The 25,404-nt window shown below is 53.1% G+C and overlaps 1 protein-coding gene across 5 annotated transcripts in view; it reads right to left on the reverse strand.

Annotated features, from left to right (window-relative positions):
• Window positions 1-1,481: 1,481 nt before the first annotated feature.
• The window catches only part of SRC (SRC proto-oncogene, non-receptor tyrosine kinase), an 85,975-nt gene continuing 62,052 nt past the window's right edge, over window positions 1,482-25,404 (reverse strand). For all 5 annotated transcript variants that reach the window (XM_075901306.2, XM_075901307.2, XM_089769719.1 and 2 more), the window contains 9 exons: window positions 20,439-20,537; window positions 19,415-19,518; window positions 14,637-14,786; window positions 13,549-13,704; window positions 12,722-12,901; window positions 11,650-11,726; window positions 10,477-10,630; window positions 9,565-9,696; window positions 1,482-8,406 (listed from right to left, as the gene is read on the reverse strand). In XM_075901306.2, the coding sequence (XP_075757421.1) occupies window positions 8,198-8,406; window positions 9,565-9,696; window positions 10,477-10,630; window positions 11,650-11,726; window positions 12,722-12,901; window positions 13,549-13,704; window positions 14,637-14,786; window positions 19,415-19,518; window positions 20,439-20,537 (1,261 nt within the window). In that variant the 3' untranslated portion in view covers window positions 1,482-8,197. The remainder of the gene's footprint in view (window positions 8,407-9,564; window positions 9,697-10,476; window positions 10,631-11,649; window positions 11,727-12,721; window positions 12,902-13,548; window positions 13,705-14,636; window positions 14,787-19,414; window positions 19,519-20,438; window positions 20,538-25,404) is intronic.

Genomic DNA, 25,404 nt, shown 5'->3' on the forward strand with positions numbered 1-25,404 from the left:
TAGGGCAGTCAAGCGATTAAAAAAATTGAGATTAATGGCGTGTTTCAATGAGGGCAGCGCTGCATGTTGTCCGGGGTCAACTGGAGTCCCCAGCTGACCCCGGGTTCCATGCAGCGCTGCTCCATGGAAGCGCCTCGGCAGCATTTCCAAGGAGCCTGGGATCAGCTGGGGACTCCAGCTGACCCCCAGCTTTGCATTGCAAAGCCCCTTTGAAGTGCTGCTCTGGTGCTTCAAAGGGGCTTTGGAACAGTGGAGCTGGAGATCAGCTAGGGACTCCAGCTAATCCCCGGCTCCGCTTGCGCTGCCCCTTTGAAGCACGGGAGCAGCACTTCAAAGGGGCAGCGCAGCATTAATGCCCATGATTAACACATTAAAAAAATTAACACATTCATTCTGACCTGCGTTAATCGCAGGTGTTAACACAGGTCAATTGACAGCCCTAATTTGTACCCAATAACCCTCAGCTGGCATCAGTAGACTCAGCTCACATGACCCTATACAAGATCCTCAGTTACATGATGCAGCAGAGTTTAATTTTTGCCTGCCTTCTAAAAACCCATTCCAGCAAGGCCAAGGCATTCACTAAGGCTGCATAGTCCCCGAGGAGTACATCTGCGGGGAGCTGACCGGAAGAGTTCTCTGGGAAAATTTTGGTTGAGAGGAAAAAAAAAAAAAAAAAACCCACAAAAAAACCTGCTGCCCCTTTAAATGCTGCTCTCCCATTACTGCAACACCCCGCCCTCCCCCGGAAGACAGTCGCAACCCCCTTGGGGTTGTGCACCACTGGGCTACAGATGTGCTGTTGAAAAGGCAGTCTAGAGCTAATAGTCAGATGGGCCTTGGTAGTACAATGCCTGCTAGAATGTGCTTCTCAAAACAGATATTTGCCTTGATAAGTTTGAAAATTTAGGCTGATGGATGTGGGGAGATGGGGGAAAAATGAGGCTCCCTAAAGAGATAGTTGTAGTGGGCCAGAGGCCAGCAACTCAACTAGTGTGAAACCGCCTAGCTCCCTTGAAGTCAATCACAAGTATGCCCAAGTGTGCTAGCGTGAAGCCTGACTGTAGATTTGTAAGAGGCACTCTAGTACTGCTGAGAGGAGCCCTCGTTTATATTTGTGACATGACTTGCCCTAGCTCAGAGTGCTGCACACACAAAAAGCTGACCTTTTCATTCAGACACAAGATGCGAAGGGTTTTTTTCCGTGAGGTCTTTGTGTTTAATCAGACAAACTTCAAAGTATTTACACCAATATTGGAGTTTCAAAGACCCCCCCCCTTGCTCCTCTTCCACAAATCTGGGGACTTTAGGTTTTCCAAAAAGTTTTATTAAAAAAAAGGAGAGAAAGGGGACTAGATATTTAGACACTCAAAAGGCAGTGGAGGTGAGGAGCAGGGAAGAGGCAGATAACCATGTTCTCTGCATAGTCATCAGCCGGCAACTTTACAAAACACATTACAAGTGAAAACAGCAGAAGAATACCTTGTGCGGTGTAATTTATTTCCCTGAATCAATGCCAAAGAGCATCAGACTCATTAGGTTAAGAGACTCCTGTTTAGTTTATTGGCTTAAAAAATAAATTTGGCAACCACGATAGTAAGAGAGGAAAGTCTTCATCCTGCTGCCTCCAGGGTATTCGTCAGTTCCAACACCAGTATCCAGCCCTGAGACACAACAGAACCTAGGTCCCCTCGTGTCCACACACAGGAGGGTCACCCTGTTCTAGCACACTACAGCATGCACAATGGAGGAGGGTTCATCTGAACATGGGACAAGAAAAAAATTCAAGGAATCCTGCTCTATTCTTCTTCAGACTTGCCCAAGATAGGGAAAGAAAGCAACATTGTGGTCACTTCAATTATTAATAGTCATCATTATTGCTACACCAGCTGTCATAACGTCAGACAAGCACCGGAAACAACCAGTATTCAAGTCATTCTATTCCCCTGCCCCATCTTTCTTTAAAAAATGTACATACTGAAAAAGTTTGAATATGTACATCAGCTGTTTCATGCCCCACCCCACCTCTCCAGCCTGGTGTTCTTCAGCATATGCCTATTTTTGTTTCTGAAGCAATGATTTCGTCTTGGTGGTAGATGTTTAAAGTTCTGTTATATAAATTGTACATGCTTCATTGGCACAACACACATCTAATACGCCCCCCAACCACGTTCTCTGCACATCGGCAATCTTACCAAAAAAATAAGGGGGGGGGGAACCTGATTTCTCTAGGAATTAAGGATTTCTCCACAACTGCTCAATGTATGCAAAAAGACACAGAACATTTAAAAGGTAACGAGAGTCCCTGCTCACGAATGCAGAAATCTAGACACAGTAATTGTCATGCTTTGCAGAAAAACTAAAAGGTCTAAGTCCAAAATTCACGTAAAGGATATACAGAACATTAACAGTCTTCTCATGAAGAAAGGCAGGGACTTTTCTTGGAGCTCAGGGGAAATGAAGTCTTTTCAAGATGGTTTTTAATATGTAGGTAATTAAAAAAGAGAACCAATTTTAATAAATAAGCGTGAGATGCAGGGCTGGGTTTGTGTTTTCACCACTCCCATTTTCACTGAGCTCCTAGAGGAAAAAATGCCTACATGGAAGAATCTGCTCTGAGAGAAAATGAACTACATTTCCCAGCATGCCCTGTTTTGGAAGAGACTGGCAGCAAAGCTAGATTGCCAGCCACATTTGAGGGGCTAGGTTGGGAAGACCCAATTATCTCACCCCTCTGCACCTGCTTCTCCCCCGCTGGACTGGGAAAGTTTTATGCTAAGGAGCTGAGGCCAGTCGATGGGAGCTGTGTCTTGGATTTCAGTGTGGCTGCAACAGCTCAGAAAGCGGCAGCTTTAAAGAGCATCTATAAACCCAGGCTGGATTCTTGCTTCACCTCGGTTTCTGACCCTAATGATTTTTATCACAAAGGCAAATCAGCAGTGCAGATGAGAAACGTGCGGTAAAGCTGATCTGTAAATAACAGGCGTGGGTTAGGTGTGGGTCAGGCTACCTCCAGGCTAGGTTCCTTGCATTGCAATATGAGCAGGCCAAGTTGGAGGGGACCAAAGGTCAGATCCCACTGGAACCAACATGAGTTTGGCACGGATGGCAGCGGAGGGAGCCCACGGGCACAGAGCCCTGCACGGATACACAGATGTGCATCGGCATCGGATCCGCAAAAATCATCTGCCACGATCAGCGGCCACAGATGCAGCTCTGCGCAGGCTTGCAAGGTTCTCCGCCAGGGGCTGGGCTGAGGCTCTGAGGCACGGCCCCTCCAGAGCCCAGTTGGGGAGAGCCACATGGGCAGCTATGGGGAGCCCGCCTGCAGTTGGGGACCTTCCACCTGCCCTTGGCCAGATGGGAAGCCTGGGGGGGGGGAGAGGAGGGAGGAGGGCAAGGGAACAGCTGGGGCTGAGCAGTCCCCCCCTCTGCCCACAGGTGGAGGGGCTGCCGCAACTGGGCTCCACACTGGCCTGGCAGGCGGGTGGGGCTGTAGCACTGCCAGGGGGCTACTCAGTTTACCACAGCGGGGCTGCAGCTCCCAGCTGCACAGGTAGCTGTGGGGAGCTGCAGTGAACCTTCCACCTGCTCTGGGCCAAGCAGCACCCCCACCCCCCGCTTGTTCCCTGTCCCCTGGTTCCTCACCTAGGGCAGATGGAGGAGCCACACCAGTTCTTCACAGCTGCCTGAGGGGCTCTTACCAACGGAGCCCTTCACAGGTACAAAATTGGTGCTGTCTGCAGAAATGCTCCACAGGTCTCAAGCAGCTACTTGTGGATCTGCAGTCAGTCCTCTCTATGATAGCCCTGGACACATCTTGTGCCTCCCTGGCTCCAGCTGAGGGAGCGGTAGTCAGCCACTGCTGTCAAGACCTTTCTGCAACCTGAGGCTGAGCCGTTCCAGGGCCTGGCACCTGGCGGAGGTTTGGCTCAATTGCCCTAACGACAGAGAACGATCCCAACAGGGAGAGAGCTCTGGGAGCATGAAAAATACCAAACCCCACTTTGCTCCAGAGCCAGGCCACAGGCTGGGACAGTCGGGGGAAGCACATCAGAATCAATCACCCATGGCTTTGGTGCCTGCGTTTCTAGGGGGTGGGGTTAATCCCAGCTTCCCGCCCTCCAGCCGGAATTTCTCCAGGGGAAGGCTTTGTGCCTGCCCAGCACTCCTGAACACTCCCCAGAGAAGATGGTTCTCCTCTGCACCAAGAGCGGGCATCTGAGACAGACCCAGCCCAGCCTGGCGCAGATCGGATGGGTCTGAACAATGGTGCCAGCCTGTCGCTCTGGGGACAGCTGGTCAGGAGTCACTCGCAGCCATGAGCCAAAGGCCCCCCCAGGACAGATGCCCCCTAAGGGAAGCAATTAGGACAGCACTGGCTCGGGATAGCTAAACCCTGGGCTTGGAGCACACTCCCTCAGTTGCCAAGAGGGTTGGGTTTGGGGTGTTTGGCACAGAGAAGAGCATCCAAAATACAGACAAATCAAGTGAGGACTCTAAAAGTCTTGGGGGCAAATGGCAAAGAATTCCAGTTCCATCCACTTGCAGAAACCAGCGTTACCTTGGAAAAAAGACATGCAACTAATTTAACAGCTGGGGCTCCGGGGGAGCACCCGGGCAACTCGGGGCTATGTACAACACCAGGCTATTTTACAGCTCCTTAGACGTTTTCCCTTTTCAGACGGCATTACCCACCGACAGCTGCGAGGTGGCTCCAGTTGAACCACATCACTTCTCTAGAAAGGGGAGAGAAATCAGGCTTTGGTGGCTGCATGGGCGTCACAGTCAGAGGTGGAGGCAGGAGCAAGATCGGCCACTGAAAACGGTCAGACTCGGAAACATCTCCAGCCTGTGTGTGTGGAGTAGGAAAGGGCAAGTCCAGCAGCCCCCTCCTACTTCCCCACCCCGAGTGCTCTCCCCTCCAGAGGTGGGCCGAGCACACTCAGTCCTGCTCCAAGCACTGGCCGATCCCACATGGGGCCTGAGGAAGAAATCCATAAGGACTGTGTACGTGGGACCTTGCTTGGTGCATTTGGAGATTTGGGCTGACAGCCAGCCAGCTATCTTGGCCGTGGGCAGGGTGGTGTCTTGTGTGTTCTCTCCTGTCTTCGGCAAAGTGCCCACCCATTAACAACACTCTGCCATCATGGGCACCACTTGCTATTCCACCTTCCTGTCTCTCATTCTGACCACCCAAGTCTATCCCACGTGTTCCTTTGGCTTAGCACTTTCACTGAAAGGCCGGGAGTAATCCCCAGGCAAACATCCCCTCTGCAGACTTCCTCCACTGTCCACTGGGGACCAGCCTCTGAGACACAGGTCATCCATTTGCAGTGTTGTCCTACAGCACAGTTAATGACAGGAATCCAAGTGCCGGGGCCAGCCCGGCTCTTATTGCCCTGCATACAATCCATCCACCTCCCTGCTCTCCTGCCAGCTCGAAGGAGGTGGAGAGTTGCCTACTGTAATCTCTCCTGCCCCATGACTGACTTGGCTCTAGATGGCCTATTAGCATCTCTTTTAGGGTAAGGGTCACCAGAAAACCCCCACTGACAGCAGCTTGGGCTAGAACTGGTATCTGAATCTGCCTTCCACCAGACCTCTCTGCCTGAGGAGAGCAGAGGAGAGATCTGGCAAGAAGGGATTCAGTCGAGATTTTACATCCACTGGGCATAGTTTGCAAACTCAAGTCTGCAGTTTATTCATGAGTCTGATGAAAAATGCAAACAGCCACTTGCGTGTCAACTGCTATCAAAGCAGCCCAGGATTGCAGTAGGAAGTGAGGGTTCTTAGCACCTCACAGAGATAGACCCTTCCTCTTTCCTTTCCTCACCGAGGCCTAGACTAGAGATTGTACATCATTTCTGCATTCGGGGTCTAGTGCCAATTTGCAGCAAGGGCCAAGTAAGTAGGCCAGACACCAGTGCACACTGATGTTGCTTCCCTACCCTATCATGCTGCAAACGGGGTAGGTACCAAGACCCTGCCAAAGCTCTCAGCTCCAGCTGTTGAAGTAAGGATGTTAAATTGCGGTGATTCAACTAATTGTGTAGTCGACACACGACATTGACTACACGACTAGTCGATAAGGACCGCTCTGCAGGGCTGCAGCGGGGGCAGCTCCAGCCGCTGGCCTGAGGCAGGACTGAGCAGTCCCGGCTCGTGCCAGCTCCAGGAGCCGCCTGCGCCACAGCTCTGCATTTTAAATGCAGGAAGAGCCACTGGGCATTTGAAATGCAGAGGTGCAGCGTCCCAGCCCAGCACGAGCTGGGACTGCTCGGTTCCGGCTCGCACTGAGTCCAGCAGCTTCTGCTCGTGGCGGCCAGCCTAGGCTGTTTGGTGGCAGCAGCCCTTCTGTGGGGGGCCCAGCTCCCCTGCTGGGACCCCCACAGACAGGGGCTGCTGCCGGAGCAGCCTCTGTCCACAGCAAGCCTCAGCCTGCCACAGGCAGAGGCTGTTTCCCAGCAGCCTCCTCTATCCCCCTCCTGCTGAGGGGCGGGAGAGAGCGAGTATTCAATTCTCCCATCAACTACTTTCTTACATCCCTATGCTGAAGCATGGGGTTGAGGGGAACCCTGCATTAGTGATCTTCCCCATGGCAGCCTTTTCCCAGACCCCCACCTGTACCCAGGGACACAGCCTCAGAAGCTGGGCCAAAGCAGGAGACTCCAAAGGCAGGGTCTGGAGTTGAGGAGAGGCCCCCTGGTTGCTCATGACAAATTCTGGGAGTGAGGACAGAGAGGAAAGCCCCCTTTGCTCTCAGGCAGAATGGAGACTTCACCTCTACAAGTAGTTCTTGAAACCACGGCCCCATGGAGCGAGGGATGCTGTCTTGGGATTCTCCTGAGCTTAGCCGCCTGCAGAGGATCAGACCACGGTCCTGGCCGGGCACAAAGAACCCAGCCAGTCAAAAAGCAGCAACTTTCCTGACTGGCAAAGTTGGGAGACCATCCAAGTGTCCCAAGAACAACTGTTGCCCTGCTTCTCTAGCACTAAAATCCTTGGCGTAAACGAAGATGCATCTTAATGAGTGGAATGAGGAGACAGAGGGTCTGGCCGGGCATTCTCCCGGTGCACTGCTTAGGGTGCTGGCTGGAAGACCAGGGTACTTTGTTGAAGAATACCCATCAAGCAATAGGGGGTAGGCAGCAAGGATAGGAGAAAGGAGGCGTATCCTGCCCCACTGGCATTTGCCTTAGTGTGTCTCTAAGAAGTAGTCATCAAGATGACAAGGTTCCCTTTGCTGGGTGAGACAAGGCTGGAAGACAGAAACCTGCAGCTCAGGATATAACACGGTCCCAAAATGAGTCAGGAGGCATTGGCACCATGAGCAGCAACACTGAACACGAATGCAGCTGCAAGTGCAACTCAGCCACGAAGTCCTTCTCGCTCTCCAGTGGAGTCTTGCACGGGGAGAAAAATCACCTCAACAGCCTCCAGGTCTGTAGGCCACAGCCACCATCCCTGATCCAAACTCACATGTGCCAGGCCAGGGTGCTGGCGCTGGTGTCCCAAGGCCACCGCCCTCTGCCCCAGCAGCACAGGGTGGTGGTGATCGAGTGACGTGCGCACTGAACTGTGGACGTCCTCTCTCTGGAAGAGTCTCTCAGTCTAAAACCACAAACGCTGCTATAGCGAACTGCGGCCCCCTCTGCTCCGGGAGCAGAGAGGACTGGGGGAACCTTGTGCTGGTTTCAAAGGAAAGAGAGAGGCTGGAAGAGGCATGATCTGAGGTTGAAAGGTGTCCATCTGTAGCACTAGTGTCCAGTCCCAGCAAAGCCAAGTGCTCCAGTGAAAGCCTAGGCCATTGTTGTCTATTCCTTTCATTGCACTTCAGAACCACTAGAAGGAAGACGCCTGAAGGCCCCTCCAGCTTCTGCACAGACCTTCCCTCCTGGAAAGACTCCTCCTCCAATCTCCAGTCATGGCACACCGCCAGTTCCCCTCCGACTGATCTCATATCAAAGGGCCGCACTTTGTTAAACACACACCATAAATCAGTACTTAGTGATCAGGAGAACCTAGCCCCCTCCACCTTGTGGGGCTCAAAGGCACCCAGTCTCATCCTCTGGGAGAAGAGCTAGTCCCCAAAACCAGGCTCTGCAAGGAGTTCTTGAGATGCGGTGTGCTATGTGACATGTGCGGGGACACACCAGGAGAGCAAGGTCTTTGGCACCAGGAATCATTCCCACGTCTATAGGTTCTCGCCTGGCTGGTACTGGGGCTCTGTCGACGTGAAGTAGTCCTCCAAGAAAGCCTGCAGGTACTCAAAGGTGGGCCTCTCCTCTGGGTCCTTCCTCCAACACTGGCACATCAGATCGTGCAGGGATTCGGGGCACTCTGGAGGGCAGGGCATCCGGTAGCCACGTTCCACCTGGTCCAGCACTTCCCGGTTAACCATACCTGATAGCCAAGAGAGGGAAGAGTGAGACATACCACTCAGTGCCGGGAGAGATCTCAGAGGCTTGCTGACCCCCGGACCAAGCTACACAAAGATTTCAAGGACCTTCATGCCTGTAATATGCATCTGAAATTCTCTTTGGAGGCCCTGAGTGCTCACAAAGCACTGAAAACAGAAGACCCGCCAATGGGTCCCCTAACTAGAACCCTACTTTGCATTCCACTAAAGGATTGCTTATAATGTTGGCTTTGCTATGAACCTCATAGGGTGCCGAGACGTCACTGATTATCATGCCCACTTCACAGATGGGGAAACAGAGGCACACCAGGGTTAGCTGACATGGCTAAGATCACGTACCTAGTCTGTGACAGACCTAGGAACTGATTCATGACCTTCTGCTAGCTACAAAGTCGCCAGCCCTGAATATACCACATACTCATGCCGAGTTTCTCCCCACCCCACCACGGCAGGAATGTGGGGAGAACTTGATCCAAGGCAGGGGGTCTGGGCAGGAGCGGCCTGAGGCCGGCTGTGGCAGCCGGCGCCCCTGCCTGCATGGCCGTCAATGACCATGATATAATCACGGGCTGCCCCGGGTCTGGGGCTTCACTCAAGGCTCAGTGAACATCTTCTTCCACCCCCTTAGTCTTTCCCACCATGGGGAAGGCCTCATTATCTGCCCCCATGCCTAAGCAGTGACAGAAACACCACAGCAAGTTTTTCCATTGCAAAGATGAGCATAGGAGTCACCATGGCAACTTTAACAAATACACTGCTCCATCGATCAGCTGGGATCTGCCACAGCCTAAGCGGATACCAGATCCTGCCGCGGCCAATGACTGCATAGTCACTATAGATACCAGGAGGTTAGGGGGCATCTATGCTAAGGCCAGATCTATACTGGACCCGGCAGCTCAGCTTAAGGTACGCAACTCAAACAACTCAGAATACGTAACTGGAGTCAGCTTCCCATGAGCCAAGCGTGGTGGGAGGCCAATAGGGGCAAATGCTCTCATCGGCTTCCCTTACTCCTGGCAAGAGCAGGAGTAGCGGCCACCAGCAGGAGCACTGAAGTTCAATTTAGCAAGTCTTAACTAGACTCTTTAAATCGAACTCCGGAAGATCGATTGCAGCAGTGTCGAGTGACGACATGGCCTTACCTGGATATGGCACTCTGCCCTTTGTGGTCAGCTCAGTCAATAGGATTCCAAAGGACCAGACATCTGACTTGATGGTAAACCTGCCATACAAAGCAGCTTCTGGGGCTGTCCACTTAATGGGGAACTTGGCACCTAAGCAACAGCGAGAGAAAACAAGTCTCAGATGCCATCACATGGTGTGTCCACTTGAGAAGCCCACACCCGGAGAACCGAGGGGTCGTGACACTGCCATGGGGGTGAGTGCAGAGCTACTCTAGGTGGGAGTTTCTCCAGCTAGACTTGCAGACCTCTGTTCAGACGACTAGGCTACAAAAAAGCCTGACCCACCTGCAGTCAGTGGCACTAGTGACTGCGATTGTCCCCCACACTCCTTCCAAGGAAAGCAAGCACTGTATTAAGTTCCCCAAGGGTCCCAAGTCCTCTCCCCTTCACCTTCCAATGGCACCAGGAGGGGGAGCAGCGGGCGAGCAGGCGTCAAAGTGCGGGTTTCAAAGCACAGAGTACGTAGCAGCGAGCATGGGACTGTGACTGCAAACTCCTTAGAAGTGCTGGCTCAAGAGCCCTGCGAAGCCGAGTCCCCCAACATGTGTAGCCTGAGCTGCAGCCGTGCAGGGTTCCCCACCGGCTATTCCCCACCTTCGGGGTCAAGGCATGAATTCAGTCTCCACCCCGTTTAAATACTTGGCACCTCTGCAGAGACTGCCAGGGCCAGCCTGCAGGAAGCCAGACAGGCCCACAAACAGCTGCTAGAGGGTAACAATTTTGGGTCATCCCAGAGCTGGGCTTGAATGTAGGAGCCTGAGCCACTTGGAAATGTGGGTTCTGTAGTGTAGGCCTCACTACTTTCCATTTTCCACAGCTCCCTCGGGCACCCGCACACAAAAGCTACGTGCCCCGTCCCGCTCCCCATACCTTGCCTGGCCGTGTACTCATTGTCCTCAATCAGCCGGGCCAAGCCGAAGTCAGCCACCTTGCACACCAGGTTTTCCCCCACGAGGATGTTGGCAGCTCGGAGGTCCCGATGGACGTAGTTCATCCTCTCCACGTAGGCCATGCCAGACGCAATCTGCAGCCCGCCCAGACAGTGCGCAGAGAAGGTTAGAAGAGGCAGGATGCTACGCCCAAGCACTAGCCCTCACTGTTTTACCGCAGTGTGGTGTGCAGCTGCCTCCAGGACACGGCAAACGGCCCACACACCAGCAGCAACATGGGAGGCACTGACTGAGGCGGAAGGGAGGTGGTAAAGTGGGTCACACCCAGCTTACAGGACTTGGAAGGGGCTTGTAGTTATTTTGTAAGGCTTCCTCGGGCTAATGCAGGTTTGTGGGGGGATTCGGTCGGGGAGAGAAGAGACAGAAGCCTGGCAGTGATAAAGGATTTTCTTCCCACAGAGCCCCAATAGTTTGGAGGCCTCTTCTACAGCAGCCAGGTCAGGGCAGTAAGACCTGGTGGGATTGGTCCAGCGGCAGGAGCCAAGCTGGGAACAAAAAGCCACAGTCGTCCTTGTGTCTGAGCCATAGAGTCAGGGCAACGGATCTAGCACAGGACCCTTCCCTTCTCCAAGTGCTGTGACCCTCCAGACTGCTATTGCCTTTGACTGAGGAGGTTGCCGTAACAGCAACCCGAACCCAAAAGGCAGGTGACCCAAAGTCTAGCACTTTCTAGCTCTACCCTCACCGTCCCGTTCCCAGGTCTCACCTGAGAGCAACTGTGGCAGAGAAACAGAGAGCAGGTAAGGGCAAGTGGGACAGAGGCCCTCCCCTTCTGACCAGATTCTTCCGCTCTCTGCCCCACCCCATGGCACTGTTGGCTTTGGACCACGTTACCCCCAAATGCAGAGGACAAGGACGTCTGAGGCAGCACCTCAAACACTGGGGGACATTTCACGTGGGTGCAAGCAAAATCCCACTGGCCTCAAACTGCCCTTGTGGAGACTGCTCTGGTTGTCCTGTCCTCTCTGTCAGCTGGACCCCCACACCGCACCCAGACCAGGCCTGACACGGCCCAAAGCCCGAGGGCTGCCCACAGTGGCCAAGGAGATAAAAGGGAAATTCCAATCGCAGCTCTCCAGTCAGCCAGACCCACCTGAGCCGCCATGTCCACCAGCTGGGGCAGCCGCAGATACTTGCCCATCTCCCCCTTCAGGAAATCCAGTAAGCTCCCTAGGGCAGAAAGGCACAGCCATCAGCTGCGGTTAGGAAGGAGCAGACACCAGACTCTCGGCCGCTTGACGGTGTTTGAGCATAACAGCAAAGAGGGGTCCTCATGCAGCGGCTCTTGGAGTGAGGGAATGATAGGGGACGGGGGGAAGAGTCTTGTGCTAAACCAATCGGCAGCCACCCGGGATTTCTTTGCTGCACGTTACAGCCAGTTGGAACATGGCAGCAGCAGGGACAGAATCCAAACCCTCCTGCTCCATAAGACACAGACCCCTGCCTGCTGAGCTAAAGAACAATCTGCCAGCAGGATGGGGCCTATGACACACGGAGCAGCTCCAGTTCCATGCAGTAGAGGGCAGGAGTGCCTGCACCATTGTGAGGCAGGAGATTAAGGCCCAGAATTGGGCGTGGTTATTCCTCACTTCACAACCTGCGGCGCCCGCCCCTAGGGTTGTCCACTATTCCAGGAGATTTTTTTCCCCCAACATGACTTTATGCCACTTTCTTAAAATATCCTATTAACATTTCCAAGATTGCTTTCAATCGTCACCAGGAGACGGATTCCAGGAGACTCCAGGCCAGTCCTGGAGAACTGGCAACTCTACCCACCCCTTCCCATCAGCTCCCAAGCAGGCAATCTCCTTATCCCTCTGTTCCCCAGCGTTTCCCAACCCTCCACCTAACTCTTCTCACTAACAAAAACTGCACACTGCCAAGGGCAGGTGCCTCTGCGAAACACCCAGCACGCTTTCTGTCGAGCAATGGGTAAGACTGCTTAGCTGGCTGGGTCCATTATAGGCCTCCACCTCCGCCCACTGGAATCTGGCTTTCCGCGTACGGGAGCAAATCCGTTATAAGAGAGATTCCTTCCGGCACCTGCTGGCATCCAGTGCAGCTTGCCCAAAGCCGCTCTCTGCTCACACAGTAGGTTTAGTTCCACTAGGATGAAGTTTCTCAGCTATCAGAGCCCAGGGCTGCCCCAGGGATCATGCACTCACCTTTGCTCATGTACTCGGTTACAATGTAAATGGGCTCTTCGGACACCACAGCGTACAGCTGAACCAGCTTCTCGTGACGCAGTTTCTTCATGACCTGGGCCTCCTGCAGAAATGCCTCCGGAGACATGGTGCCAGGCTTCAGCGTCTTTATGGCCACCCTGGTGGTGCCATTCCAGGTCCCTGGAGATGAAGCCAGAGCCCGTGCATGAAGCAGCTGCTTGAGGATTAGGCATTGTCTCTACAGGTGCTCATCTAGCTCAGTGCTGTGCCTGGCACCCAGTCGCCCCGGCACAGCCGGGTTATGCCGTGACACACCATCAACTGGACGTGCAGGGATGCGGCTGCACCAGCCCTCGCTCAGGACAAGCCTGCGAATTGCCACGTGCCTGGATGCCCTAAGAGCCTGAGCCTGACTAGCAAAGGGAGAGCTGCTGATTTCACTGCTCCCCACCCAGCTTCTGACACAGCCGCACTCCCTGGCCTGCGCTCAACGGCTCTCTGCGGTGGTAGACGTTACTCCCTTCCAGCCCTGTGTGGTGAGCAGGCACGCCCTGGGAGCAGCTTCAGCACTGGGGATGCTACGTGCCACTTCAGTGAGCACCCCCCTCCCAGATGGGACACGCCAGGAAGGAAGGATCCTGGGTGCCAGGAAGGAAGGCTCCCCAGTTACTGCAAGAAACGACAACGGCTAAAACTCCTATTCTCTCCTCCAGCCCTGGCTGCCAGAAATCCAGCTGGCTCACAAACCAGTCAAGAAGAGCAGAGACTTCACGGTCCAAGCACCTGCTGCCGCAGCCTCCGGCATGTGACTTTGGAGCAATCCTTACCCATCCACACTTCTCCAAAGCAGCCTTGTCCCAGCTTCACCTCCAGGCGCAGAGACTCCCTGGGGATTTCCCAAGCATCCTTTGCCAGCCCTTGTGTCTGGGGCTTGGACGTTGGGCACACGTTTGTGAGACGGTGGCACAAGCCATCAGCATGTTCTGGCAAGGGGGAGAGACAGGCATCGGGGGGAAGCGTTTAGAGACACAGCATCTTCACTACAAGTCTTACCAGCACCAGCGCTGCAGAGTCTGTTCCGATCATCAGCCCCCGGCCTTCTCACTTCAAATCCCATGATTTGACTCTTCCCCATTTTATTTCAGCGGGAAGGGTGCCTGGGACCCTTTGGCCTAGGGTACGACACTGCATTGGGAAGACAACACGCCCTCCACTCCAAATGGAGTTTGCCATCCACGACTTGCCTGCTACAGCATTTGGGCCATATGTCTCTAGGGAGAATTTCTTTGCACTACAGCGGGGAGGCAGAACACTGTCTTTCTTCCTTGATAATGCCCCCGTAACATCTCGTGTCTGCCTCCGTGCTGAGATGCGCCTTCTCCTTAGGAGACAAGGGCTAGCGCAGCAGGTAGAAGAGGCAGCAGCCCTGTCTAACCCTCACTGGGGCAAGTCTAGAGCGAGTGGGGTTAAATATCAGAAACTGCAGGCGTCTTGTCTACGCTAGGGTCCCATCAGTGCAGCCACTGAGGGAGCTGCACCCCACCCCATTGCCAAGGAGACGACCAATAGAGTCTCAATTCACATGCAAGGCTTATGTAGCCTGGCCCCACCTATAGCTGTGCGCTTCGGGGTATTCTCCTCTGATGTCTCCCGCCATCAATGCCGTGCTTTGACCAGGCTGTTCCCCATACACTTACCCATCCCTCATCTCTCCAGCAGTCCTCCTCCCCTCCTTCAAGCCCTGTTCTTGGGGCAATATACCCCCTCCTCCATCATTACTAACCCACGGGCCCTGGGTTTCCGGAGCTGCTCTCCAGACCTTGCTGCACTGTGCACAGGCCATAAAGGAACGCAGGGCAGGGAACGGGTCTCAGCTGCATTCTGTACAATCTAATACCCATCTCACGCTACCTACTGGAGTAATAGGCCACCAGCTGCTGCAGGCTGTTGAACTGTGTGCGGGAGGTGATGTAGAAGCCACCGCTGTCCAGCTTGCGGATCTTGTAGTGTTTCACGTTGAGCCCCTTGGCATTGTCAAAGTCAGAGACCGAGAGGCAGTAGGCACCTGTGGGAAGAAGAGGTGCATCTTAGTCCTTCTGCCCTGGAGACGCCCTGGTCCGCAAGGGGGACACCCCAAGAGCAGGGGGATATGAGCAATTATAATACCGCCTTCCTCGGAGGTTCACAGGAAGGAAACGGAGGGGAAAGGGCCGAGGCTGGGGCACTTGTAACTCGGTTGATGGGGGAAGAACTGAAGAGGCCTAAGGCAGCCAATGAGGGAATAATCGAAGAGCCAATGCAAACAGCTATTAGTTGTGCCAGCTCCACCCCTCTTCCTTCCTGGTGCTTTGCCTCTGCAAGGCGTGGAGATACAGCCCTGCCGACGGTGCCCTCCCACGGGGAAGCTGGATCCCACGCCCATGGAAGAGATTCTGGGCATGCCAGTGCAATGGGATGGCGACTTCACAGCAGGCCCATGGGGGGCAGGAGAGAAGAAGGGGTGGGGAGATCAGGCGCTGTTTCCTTCGTACAGAGCAGCAGGCAAGGTCAGCTCCAGTGAAGGCCTCCACAGTTATGTTTGCTCACATAGGGAGGCCATCAAACATCATCCACTGAACAGCGTGGGGGTCACAGTAATACTGGGAGAGCTTCATGAAGCAATCAGAGACACTCAGGCAGTAATGTGAGTGATTCACTGCCTTGTCTGTGCCAGGCCAGTGTCCTGGAGTGATGCTAGGAAGTGTTGGGGGGCTTGGCAGAGGTGCCATGGAGGAAACATAAGCCCTGGCTTTAGGCCACTGCACGGTCATTAACCCTCAGTGTCAGTTCGAGTGTGTACATGGCACCTCCCTGAATTCCCCCTGCAGCTCCTCCTGGATACCGTCCCTTCACTCCTTTCCACACTGGCCTGCAGTGCTGCTAGGTGGCTAGTTCACACATCGCAGGATCACACACGTGCATCACACCCACTCACACGGGCGTCTTGGTTCCAGTTTCACTGGACTGCCTCAACCGGGCACAAGAGTGGAGGGGAAGGAAGATGAAACGAGCAGCTTGGAATTGAGGGGGACACAAAGGGCAGGTGCCAGCCAGTCACTTCCCTTTCAACGGGCACACTGCTCTGCAGCAGAACGCACAGGTCGAGGCACACTGTTCTGGTGAGATGTCTAGGAGCAGCTGGCCCTGCCCTCACCTCCCTGTGAGGAAAGGAAAGAAGGTGCCTCCCTGTTTGATTTATGAATAGGAAGAGGGGAAACAGCTGGCAAAGGGGAACGTGACCTCGGGAGCCTGCTAGTGCTGGTTGGGTTGGCAACAGGGCACGCTGCCATACGAGAGGAGCCAAGATGAATGCACGACTGGGAAAGGCTCCAGACAATAATAAAAGCAACGAAGGAGGAATCTGCCGAGGCAGGAGCGAGCCAAATCCCAGTTACCAGAGAGAGGACTAGCTGGGTTGGGAGAGCACCCCGAGGGCTCCGTGTCCCCCTTTCCGACAGGACGCAGTCGTGCGTTGTGCTGCTATAGGCCTCAGATAGGTGGGTAACAAGAGGGACACATCCCACAGGCTAAAAATTGTGTTTAAAGCCAATCCGCTTCTCAAAGGAAGGGCCCACACGAATCTCCAGACCCCACCTCCCTCCAGCTTAGGAGGGCCCTGGATTCTGGACTTCAGTGGGGGGCAAGTCTGCAGAGGAAGGTTGGTGCTTTATTCATATTTTCACTGGCATTAAAAAAAAAAAAAAAAAAAAAAAAAAGATAATGCTGAGTCTAAGACGTGTTTTCCGGAGCTCCCAGACCTACATTTGGGGCCCAAATTAACATTAATCATTAACAGATGGACCAACCCAAGTGTTCAAAAATAATGAGTCAGCCTCCCCCCCAGAGAGCCATAACATTTTTTAAATGAAAAAACCCCCCAAAGTCTATTATTTGCCTTCTGATGCGTGAGTCTGTAGGGGCAGGCGGAGCAGAGAGGGAGCCCGGTTTCAAGCTTTTCTTTGCAATCAGGAAGCGTTAATAAACCCCCAAATGTTTCTAAACAATCCTACGATTCCAGGAGCTGGGACTTCGTTGTGAGGCCTGCAATATTGGCTGATTCCCCCCTTCCCCCCTCGTAACATCATGGGAGCTGGCACACCCTGCGTGAAGCCTAAAAATACCCTTGTGAAGTGCAACGCCATCTGTGCAGATGGGGAAACTCAGGCAGAGCAATAAAGCAACTGGAAGGTCTCACTCAAGCTAGTGGCCAAGTTAGGAAGAGAATCCATGTGCCCTGGCTCCAGGCCTGAACTGTAGAAACACATAGTCTTCTTAGCAGCAACCTGGGCCTCAGTTCCTAGTCTTCAAAATGGGGATAGTCACCCTTCTTCTGTCCAATCTATTTAAATGCTAAGCTCTTGTCGGCAGGGATGGCCTTCCTAAGTGTTGGTACAGAGCCCCAGACTCTGGCGAGATCTTAGCCACTACCAGGTCACATTACCAGTGCCACCTTCCACCCAATGATGAGTGTACAACAGAAGAGGGAAAGCGACTCTGGTACACTTAGGCAGGGCTGCGGAGAAACTTGCCAGGCCCCTGGGCAAGGTGGGAGGGGGCTCGGATCCATGCTCTAAGAAGGGGCAGAGCATTGGGCAGAAGGTGGGAGGGGGCTGGAGCTAGCCTCCTCCTGCCAGCCCTTTGGAGTGCCTGGAGCATGCTGCACAGGGCTGTGGCTGCTGTTGTAGTAGTGGCGGCGGCAGCTAGGAGCCCTAGGTCCTTTTAAATCACTGGGCCCCGGGGCAACTGCCCTCTTCCCCCCCGCCCCCGCTCTATTGGTGGCCCTGCACATAAGCTACACTTGCACTTGGTGCAATTCCCACCTTGCCCAAATTCTAGCTCAAGTCTACACAATTATTTTTAGTGCAGTTGTGACCCATATCTTCCTGAGAGATGCTTCTGATAGGATTCTAGCATTTCTGCCCTGGCCAATCCCATCCCTCGGGGCAGCCGCACTGAGCCTCGCCTCCCCTCCCTTCCCTGGACCCAGCCTGCCTGCTCGACGGAAAGTCGCAGGAGTGTTTCTGGATTCAAGGATGCTTTTGTTATGCCCTAGGCAGGTTCCGAGGCCCCAGCCTTGGAACCTGTCTGGGAAATATCAAAGAAAGTCTTTGAATCAAGAGATGCTTTTCAGCAGAGCTACTGCAGCAGCATCTGAGGCTGGGCCCCTAAGCAATTGTTCCCTTTGGGTATGTCTAAACTAGCTCGGTAGTTCGAGCTAGGTAGGCAAATGAGGGCAACCGGAGTCGCAAATGATCCGGGCTTCATTTGCATCTTCCTGGGAGCCACCATTTTTAAATCCCCCTTAGTCCGAACTCCCTGCCCGCGGCTACACGCAGCATGGAGTAGGTAGTTCGAATTAGGATCTCTAATTTGAACTACTGGTACACCTCGGATATTTAAATCCCAGGCTTCATTTGCGACTCCAGTTGCCCCCGTTTGCCCACCTAGCTCGAACTACTGAGCTAGTGTAGACATACCCTCCGTGTCCCATCAGCAGGCCTGCTGCTGTCCATACTTCCCCAGCGACACTATTTCTAGCACGCTAACTCAATGAGAGCTCGGCGAGCATCTGCAGGCCAACTGGGAATCACGTGCCCAGCTCCAAACCTGAAGCACACAGGGCTCCGTAAGCTTCCACATGCCCCTGTGTCTACCAGGCCCAAACTTCACCATCCCTCCCAGCAGCTTATGCCTGCACACAGAGGTTGGGGCATGGGACTGTGCTTTCCACAAGCAGCTTGGAGACCGCGTCAGAGCTCAGCCAGTTAATAGTGTCAGACACACAACATTCAACTCCCCCTCCCTCCCCGTTCCATTAGCTTATTACCCCACCCCCAAGTGTAGGTCTCTGCATGACTCCGTAGAGGAATTGTGCTGCTTGCACTGAGCGTGCCCGGATCAGAACAAGGCTGGTAAGATCGCAGCACATACAAGCAGCCAGAGCGGATGTAATTCACGCTCCGGCTCTCTGCCGCTGCCGGGGTACAAGCTAGACTGCCCCTCCCCCCAGCCAGACCCCCACACGGTCTCCATGAAGCAGCTCGAACCCAATGGCCCCGGGAACTGCAGAGTTCCCCGTTGCCATTGGTTACCCAGCTATTCCCAGCTGAGTGACCCAGTTTTTGCGCTGTTCTCCCGGAGGGGGAAAAAGGCGAGCACAAGATCGGAGACTGTTTACACCCGACGTGTCAATCCCAGCCGCTCTCAGCCAATCACCTTGGGGGGGGGGAAGGGTAGAAGGAACTGCCCATTGAAACAGGCTGGCTGAGCGAGGAGATTCAAAACACAAGGGGTTAAAAGCCGGAAGGGTCAGTTCTATCTGTTGGTACAGGACAAGGGGCTGTGGGAATGCTGCAGATAGGCTGCCCCTTTAGCCACAGGACAGGGGGCACGATATGGGGTTGAGGGCACAGAGAACCCCTGTTCCCACTGGGGCGGGGGGCTCTCCGCAATGCCAGCTGGCATCTCCCCATTCCGCCTTTGCGAGAGGAAACGCCGAGCCCATGGAGATGCCTGGCCCCAGCAGACTGACCCCCCCATCCTCTTGTGCCTCCACACACCCACCACAGCATCACGTAAGGACGGTTCTCCAACACTTAACCTGCCTGCGAGGCTCTCGTCATGGAGCTAAGGGCCTGCTGGGGACCCTCTTACCTTTGGTGGTTTCACTCTCCCTGACCAGGAACGTGCCTCGGGGCGTCTCAGAATTGAGCAGCAGCCGCTCTGACTCCCGGCGAGTGATCTTGCCAAAATACCACCTGGAAGAACGAGGAACAGATCAGCCTAAAGAAAGCCCCCTGGACTTAGACCCTCTTCTACTGCTACCACCTTGTAGCGAGTGATGCCCCAACGTCTCCTCCCTCTCAGCTCCGACTGCTAGAGCCAAGGGCTGCATTAACAGCCAGAGGCATCCCATGGAGCTCCCAAACCCCAACGGCCAGGGGTCTCTTGGGAAAGATCTAATTAGGTACATTGCAAAACCCTACCCCCAAAATCACAGAAAAGAAAAGTGACTGCCTAATTGAAGTGTCCGTCAAGGCATCCCAGCCCAGTGTTACTGTAAGATCCCTCCCCAGATGTGGAGCAGCAAGTGTGTGTTATTTTCATGGGGTAGTGGGAGCTATGGGAGTGCTTGCAGCTATGTGCAAATGGGAGGCTGTGAGACTTGGGATTAGCCCTACCAAGCCTTCAAGCATGGTGTGTGCAACCCATCATGGCAGATTTACATAAAAATTAGTACTGCAGCCAAATTGCACGTGCCTAGTTTGCACAGACCTCCTGTGCAATTGCATGCACAAATAGAGGCACTGCAGGTGCAAACGTGCCTACTGGCATGCAGCCATCTAATTTACATATGCAAACTAGTTAATATTTGCATATGCAGCTAAATGCTTATGTGGCTTGAAAAGAAATGAGATCTTCTAGGGCCACATCTACTACACAGGACCATCTCTTCACAATTGCTCAAGATGGATATCACAGTATATGGCATGAAAACATATCTTGTCTTCACATTTGGCATTGAGCACGCCCAGGAAAACCAACACAATGTTTAAGAGAGTGGCAAGCTCAAAAAGCCCACAAAGGCCTTTCCGAGGCTACACAAATGTCTGGAATAAAACAGACTTGGCAGGCGGCGTGTACTGTTCCTTTAAACTGTCTAAAAAGTTTCAATTACTCTTCAGCCTGGATGGAGTCTGAGGGTGCGACATAGTTACTGGGGATGTAGCCGGTTTGTCCTGTCGTGAGGGAGTGTGCCAGCCACCAGTCCCCTTCCCTAGAAGAGACAAAGAGAGGGAGAGAGGAGACACATTCAAAAAGAGGAACATCTCTAGAAGTGAAGTCTCCCCTCCTATCCCCCCACACGCAGCTGACAACTATGAGATCACAGAGTCCCAGGGCTGGAGGTATTGCGAACAAACAGGCAACCCTGGTCCCTTCAGGGAAGTCAATAGCACCAACCTTATTTCCAGCCTAGTTCTTCTGGACTGTTTTTGCTTAGGCCACTGTTGGGCACCCACAGCTTTACTGAACTGGGAGAAGGAACCCACAGCTGCAATCGGACTGGACTGAAACGGGATTTAGAGTTAGCAGGGCACAGGGCATGCTCTCCCAGGTTCAGGGCGAGTTAGTTCAGGTTGGAGTCTGGGGGCCCACCTAGAGCCCCAACCTTCCCACCTTCTCGAACCCAGTCCTCCAAGATTAACCTGAAGTTAAAGATTGTGTCCTGTAATGAAACCTCCAGGAATATGCCCAAGCCAAAGTGGCAACCCTAGTTCGTTGCACAGATGAGCAGCTGAATTTCTTGGCCCACTGAATCATCACTCTTTGCTCTCAATATTATTTTTACCATCAAGCACAACTGCTCCCTCCAACAGTCACAAGAAATTCACCTTTAAGTGCCATCTGCAAGGGCACGTTACAAACCCTGGGGGCAATATCCAAGCTAGTAGGGGGACTAAAGGCAGAGGTTTGCTCACAGAGGGCCGAGGTTGAAGTGCTGAGACCCTGCAACTCCCATCAATGGGGAGGGGTGGGGGAGTTACAATTGCTCACCACCTCTGACGATTTAGCCCCTAGTTCTTTTGGGCTCGGATTTACTGCACCAAACAAGAGGCAGATACTGAACCCTGAATAGGCAGAGGGCCCTGATCCTCTGCAGCCTCAAGCATTTGCTTGGATGTTGTCACTGACCAGCGTAACAGCTGCACAGGGGAGCCAACAATCTCCACAGGCCACTGATCAAGGTGCATGTGGGGAGACCAGCTCCAGGGTTCCCAGAGGGGGCGGGACATCAATGGCGGGGGCGGAGCCAGAGGCAGCCAGCCCTCTGCGTTGCCCAGAGCATGGCATGCTGCTCCTCCCTCCCCAGCCCTCAGAACCACTCTGAGCACACAGCGCAGTGTGGTGCTCTGGCCAAGATTTAATGGGCCAGGGGATCAAATAAAATGGCATTGCTGAGTTAACCAGTGTGGCTACCACGTTGATCCCATAAGGTGTGCAATGGCCATGGCTGCTGTGAGATCACCCTCACATATACACAGGCACAGGTGACAGCCTTTTAAATAAGGAAACTCCTTACTTAAAAAAAGCACATCAGACACCCACTGAAAATACCTTTGGAGCCATCTGAATTTGAACCAAGTCTGGCTGAAGGGTGAAGCACTGGAAATCCAAGAGAGCAGAAAAAACAAGGAAGCAGAGAAGGAAAAGGAAAAAACAAGAACAGAAAAAAGCAGTGACAATAAAAAATAAAGTGGGCTGGCAAAGACGGTAAGCAACAAGGAGGAAGAGAGGGGGGAAAAAGGGAAGTGATGGGAGTGTGAGAAATGTGTGATTGAGGCATGAATAGCACTCAGAAGGGCTTGATTGGCGACATCTTTTGAATGCATTGGGAACAGGAGGGTCACAATTGGTGTCCTGTTTCAGGTCATCTCACCCTATCACTGATGCTGTCTCAGGGGCTTACATGACTGGGGGAGGAGCTTTCCCAGCAAAAACAGATCCATGCCTAGGTGCCTCTCTGTGGGGGCTCTGGGTCTGCAGCAATGTTCCCTCTAATCTTTTCTACCCATGTGCACATTTTTTCCATCCATGTGCAGAAAAATGTGTTTCTGTGCACCAAGACACGTGCATGTGCACCATCCCTTGAAACACACACCTACCCGTGAGTGCACTGCTAATCAGCTGGGCAGCACTGGTGAGTGCACTGCTAATCAGCTGGGGCACTGCCATCTCTCCTGAGTGGCTGCACAAGGGGACACTGGTCTGGAGAACCACAGCCGCAGCAGTTTTGTGCAAGACTGGCAGCTCAGGGAGGAGCTTGGGGAAGGGCAGAGACCAGCAAGTAGAGGCCTGGGGAAGGGAAAAGGTGGACCAAAGACGGGGGCCTCATGGAAGGAGCAGAGCACCCCAGGGAAAAGTCGGTGCCTGTGGACAGGGCCGGATTAAGGGAGGGGCTAGCCGGGCAGTTGCCCAGGGTGCCCCCCATAGGCTGTAAGAGGCGCTGCACGCCCGGCGCCCCTTAGAGCTGCCATAAGGTGCTGTGTGCCCGGGGCCGCGTGCCCGATGGCAGCTGTAAGGTGCGCAGTGTGCCGGGGGCGGAGCCGCGCATGCGTTGCACGCCCGCTGCCTGGGGCACAGGAATGGCTCGAGCTGGCCCTGCCTGTTGATCCATGCTTCAGAACTGTGCTGCCCGGAGGTCTCAGGGCTCCTGCAGTGCTATCCCAGCAATCACTTTAGGAAGCTGCCTAGGAGCTCAGCTTTTCCTGGGGCAGCACATGAGCTGCTGGCTATGCCCTCGTGAGGTGCGGTGCCATAAGCTTTATGAGAAGCCAACAATAGGGGAGAGGTGAGGAAGGCAGCAGTGGCTCCAGCTCCAGGTGGTGCCTCTTCCTCTCCTAGTGACTAACCCTGAACTCTCTCCCTGCACGCCCAGGTGGTTTGGCGTCTTCATCTTGCAGAATTTCACAAGGCCTGCAGCTGGTGAGGAGGCGGCTGCTGGATAGACACACTCTCCACGTGGATTTGAGAACACACTGCCTCAGAACGGAGAGTTCTGAGACTCCAACAAGCTGTTCCCTAGACAGCGACAGCACAGACTCCCTGGAACGACCACCTCCCAGTGGCCTTCCTCCATCTCAGCAGGCCGCAAGATTCTCAGAACCAAGACCGTCTCCCAGGATAGGGTCATTTTGCTAACTGCACTTATATAATATATGGAGATATACCTCTCTCACAGAACTGGAAGGGGCCTTGGGAGGTCATCGAGTCCAATCCCCTGCCCTCATGGCCGGACCAAGCACCATCCGACAGATTTGCCCCAGATCCCTAAATGGCCTCCTCAAGGATTGAAGTCACAATGCTGGGTTTAGCAGGCCAATGCTCAAACCACTGAGCTATCCCTCCCCCAGACCGTATGTATCTAGAATTTGTGGCTGTGCCAACTGAACCACAGTAGCACTTTGATTGGCTGCAGAGGGAGCACACGGCTCTCACGGTCAATGCTGTGTGCAACCAGCACACACCTCCCTTCACATACCCTTGCTTTTCGTGTGTGTCATTTTAGTAATACTGGTGTGTGGGGGGGAGACACGGGGATGGAAATTGTAAACAAAAGGTCTCGTGGGCCATACACAGAACTCCTCTGGACCACATGCAGCCCTTGGGCCATAGGTTGCCCAGCCCTGATCTAAGCACACCTTTAAACAGATATAAGTGCTAAGAAATAGATAAAGTGAGAGTCCAGGCCACCATCGTGGCACGATAAAGTATGGTCGTCATGTCCACTGGCACCGATCTCCCACGATGCTCAGACTGGTGAACTGAGAAAACAAATCCATGGTGGCCGCTTTGTTGCATCAGTTCCCAGATTTTCACTGGGATGTCTTGGGGGATTCTTGTAAGTGGGTCACAGGCAGGCAGGCAGGTCTGTGTGACGGGAGACAGCAGCCACATAGTACAGAGACGGTTCAATCAGTCAGATTTTTTAAGGGGCGGGGGAGAAATGTGTCTAATGTACTGTGACTTCTGGGTAAACAAATCTACAATAACTTTGCAGATTCCTGAGAAGGGTCTTGAGAGACTTTCCCAGAGTATTAATGTGGTCAGAATGGAGAACTATTTTTAAAAGCATGTTATAAGAGATGGTCTGAGCTTATCAAAAGGCACCCAAACACACCTTGCAGATTCTCCCCCTCTGCCTCAGCCCCTGAGCAAATGCAGATTGCCTGCAAGGCCCTCCCTGTACAATGGGCTAACCCAAAACTTAGATCTCTACCCCTCAGCCTTGGGTGACTCAGTCCATTTCATGACCCACTTTGCAGGTGTTTTTATCCTATAGAATGAAATGCATGAATATTGTCACGTTATCGAGCACATCTATTTACAAGGCTGGTGCAATGTTTGTGACAATCCCGTGACCCAGCGAAACTGCACACAAAAGCTTTTTTCAATAACATGCCCATGTTTGCACCCTGGCCAGTGAGGTCTTGGGCAAGTCACTTTCTCTCAGTGCCCCACCTGCAACAGGGGGATATCAGCACTGTCCATCTCCCAGGGCTGTGGTCTACAGCAATGTTTCTTAAACTTTTTGAGACCATGGAACACCAAACAATAATATTTTTTATGCGGAACACCTATGAAAATTTTCTTAAAAAAAAAAAAAAAAGACAAAAACAAAGAGGAGGTTGCAGCACACCTGCAATTTGTTCACAGAACACCAGTATTCTGCGGAACATAGTTTATGAAACACTGGCCTACATGTATGCTGAAGGTGGTGATGTGCTCAGAGACTACAGGAACGGGAGCCAAGTAAGTAGCTACAATAGACAGCAACGGTAGACAGCCCCACTTTGGCTCTCCCCCCGCCCCTGAAAAATATCCCAAAATATTTCATTTTGATCAAGGTTGAACATGGGTTTTTACTGTTTCAATCGTAATCATTTTTACTCAAACTATCTTAAGTCTTAATAAAATATTTAGTTAGTATTTTTGACAGGGAAACTACCACCACCCAATACATTTTGCAAGAACAATTTGATTTCATTGAATCAGCATTTTCCAAAGCAAAACTGTTCCAACAGAAAATTTTTGACCAGCTCGAACGACCGAGCAGGATAAACCTCAATCCTTCCAGCCTAGCC

Source organism: Pelodiscus sinensis, chromosome 17, assembly GCF_052426305.1.
Source record: "Pelodiscus sinensis isolate ZL-2025 chromosome 17, ASM5242630v1, whole genome shotgun sequence".
Classification (NCBI taxonomy): domain Eukaryota; kingdom Metazoa; phylum Chordata; order Testudines; family Trionychidae; genus Pelodiscus; species Pelodiscus sinensis.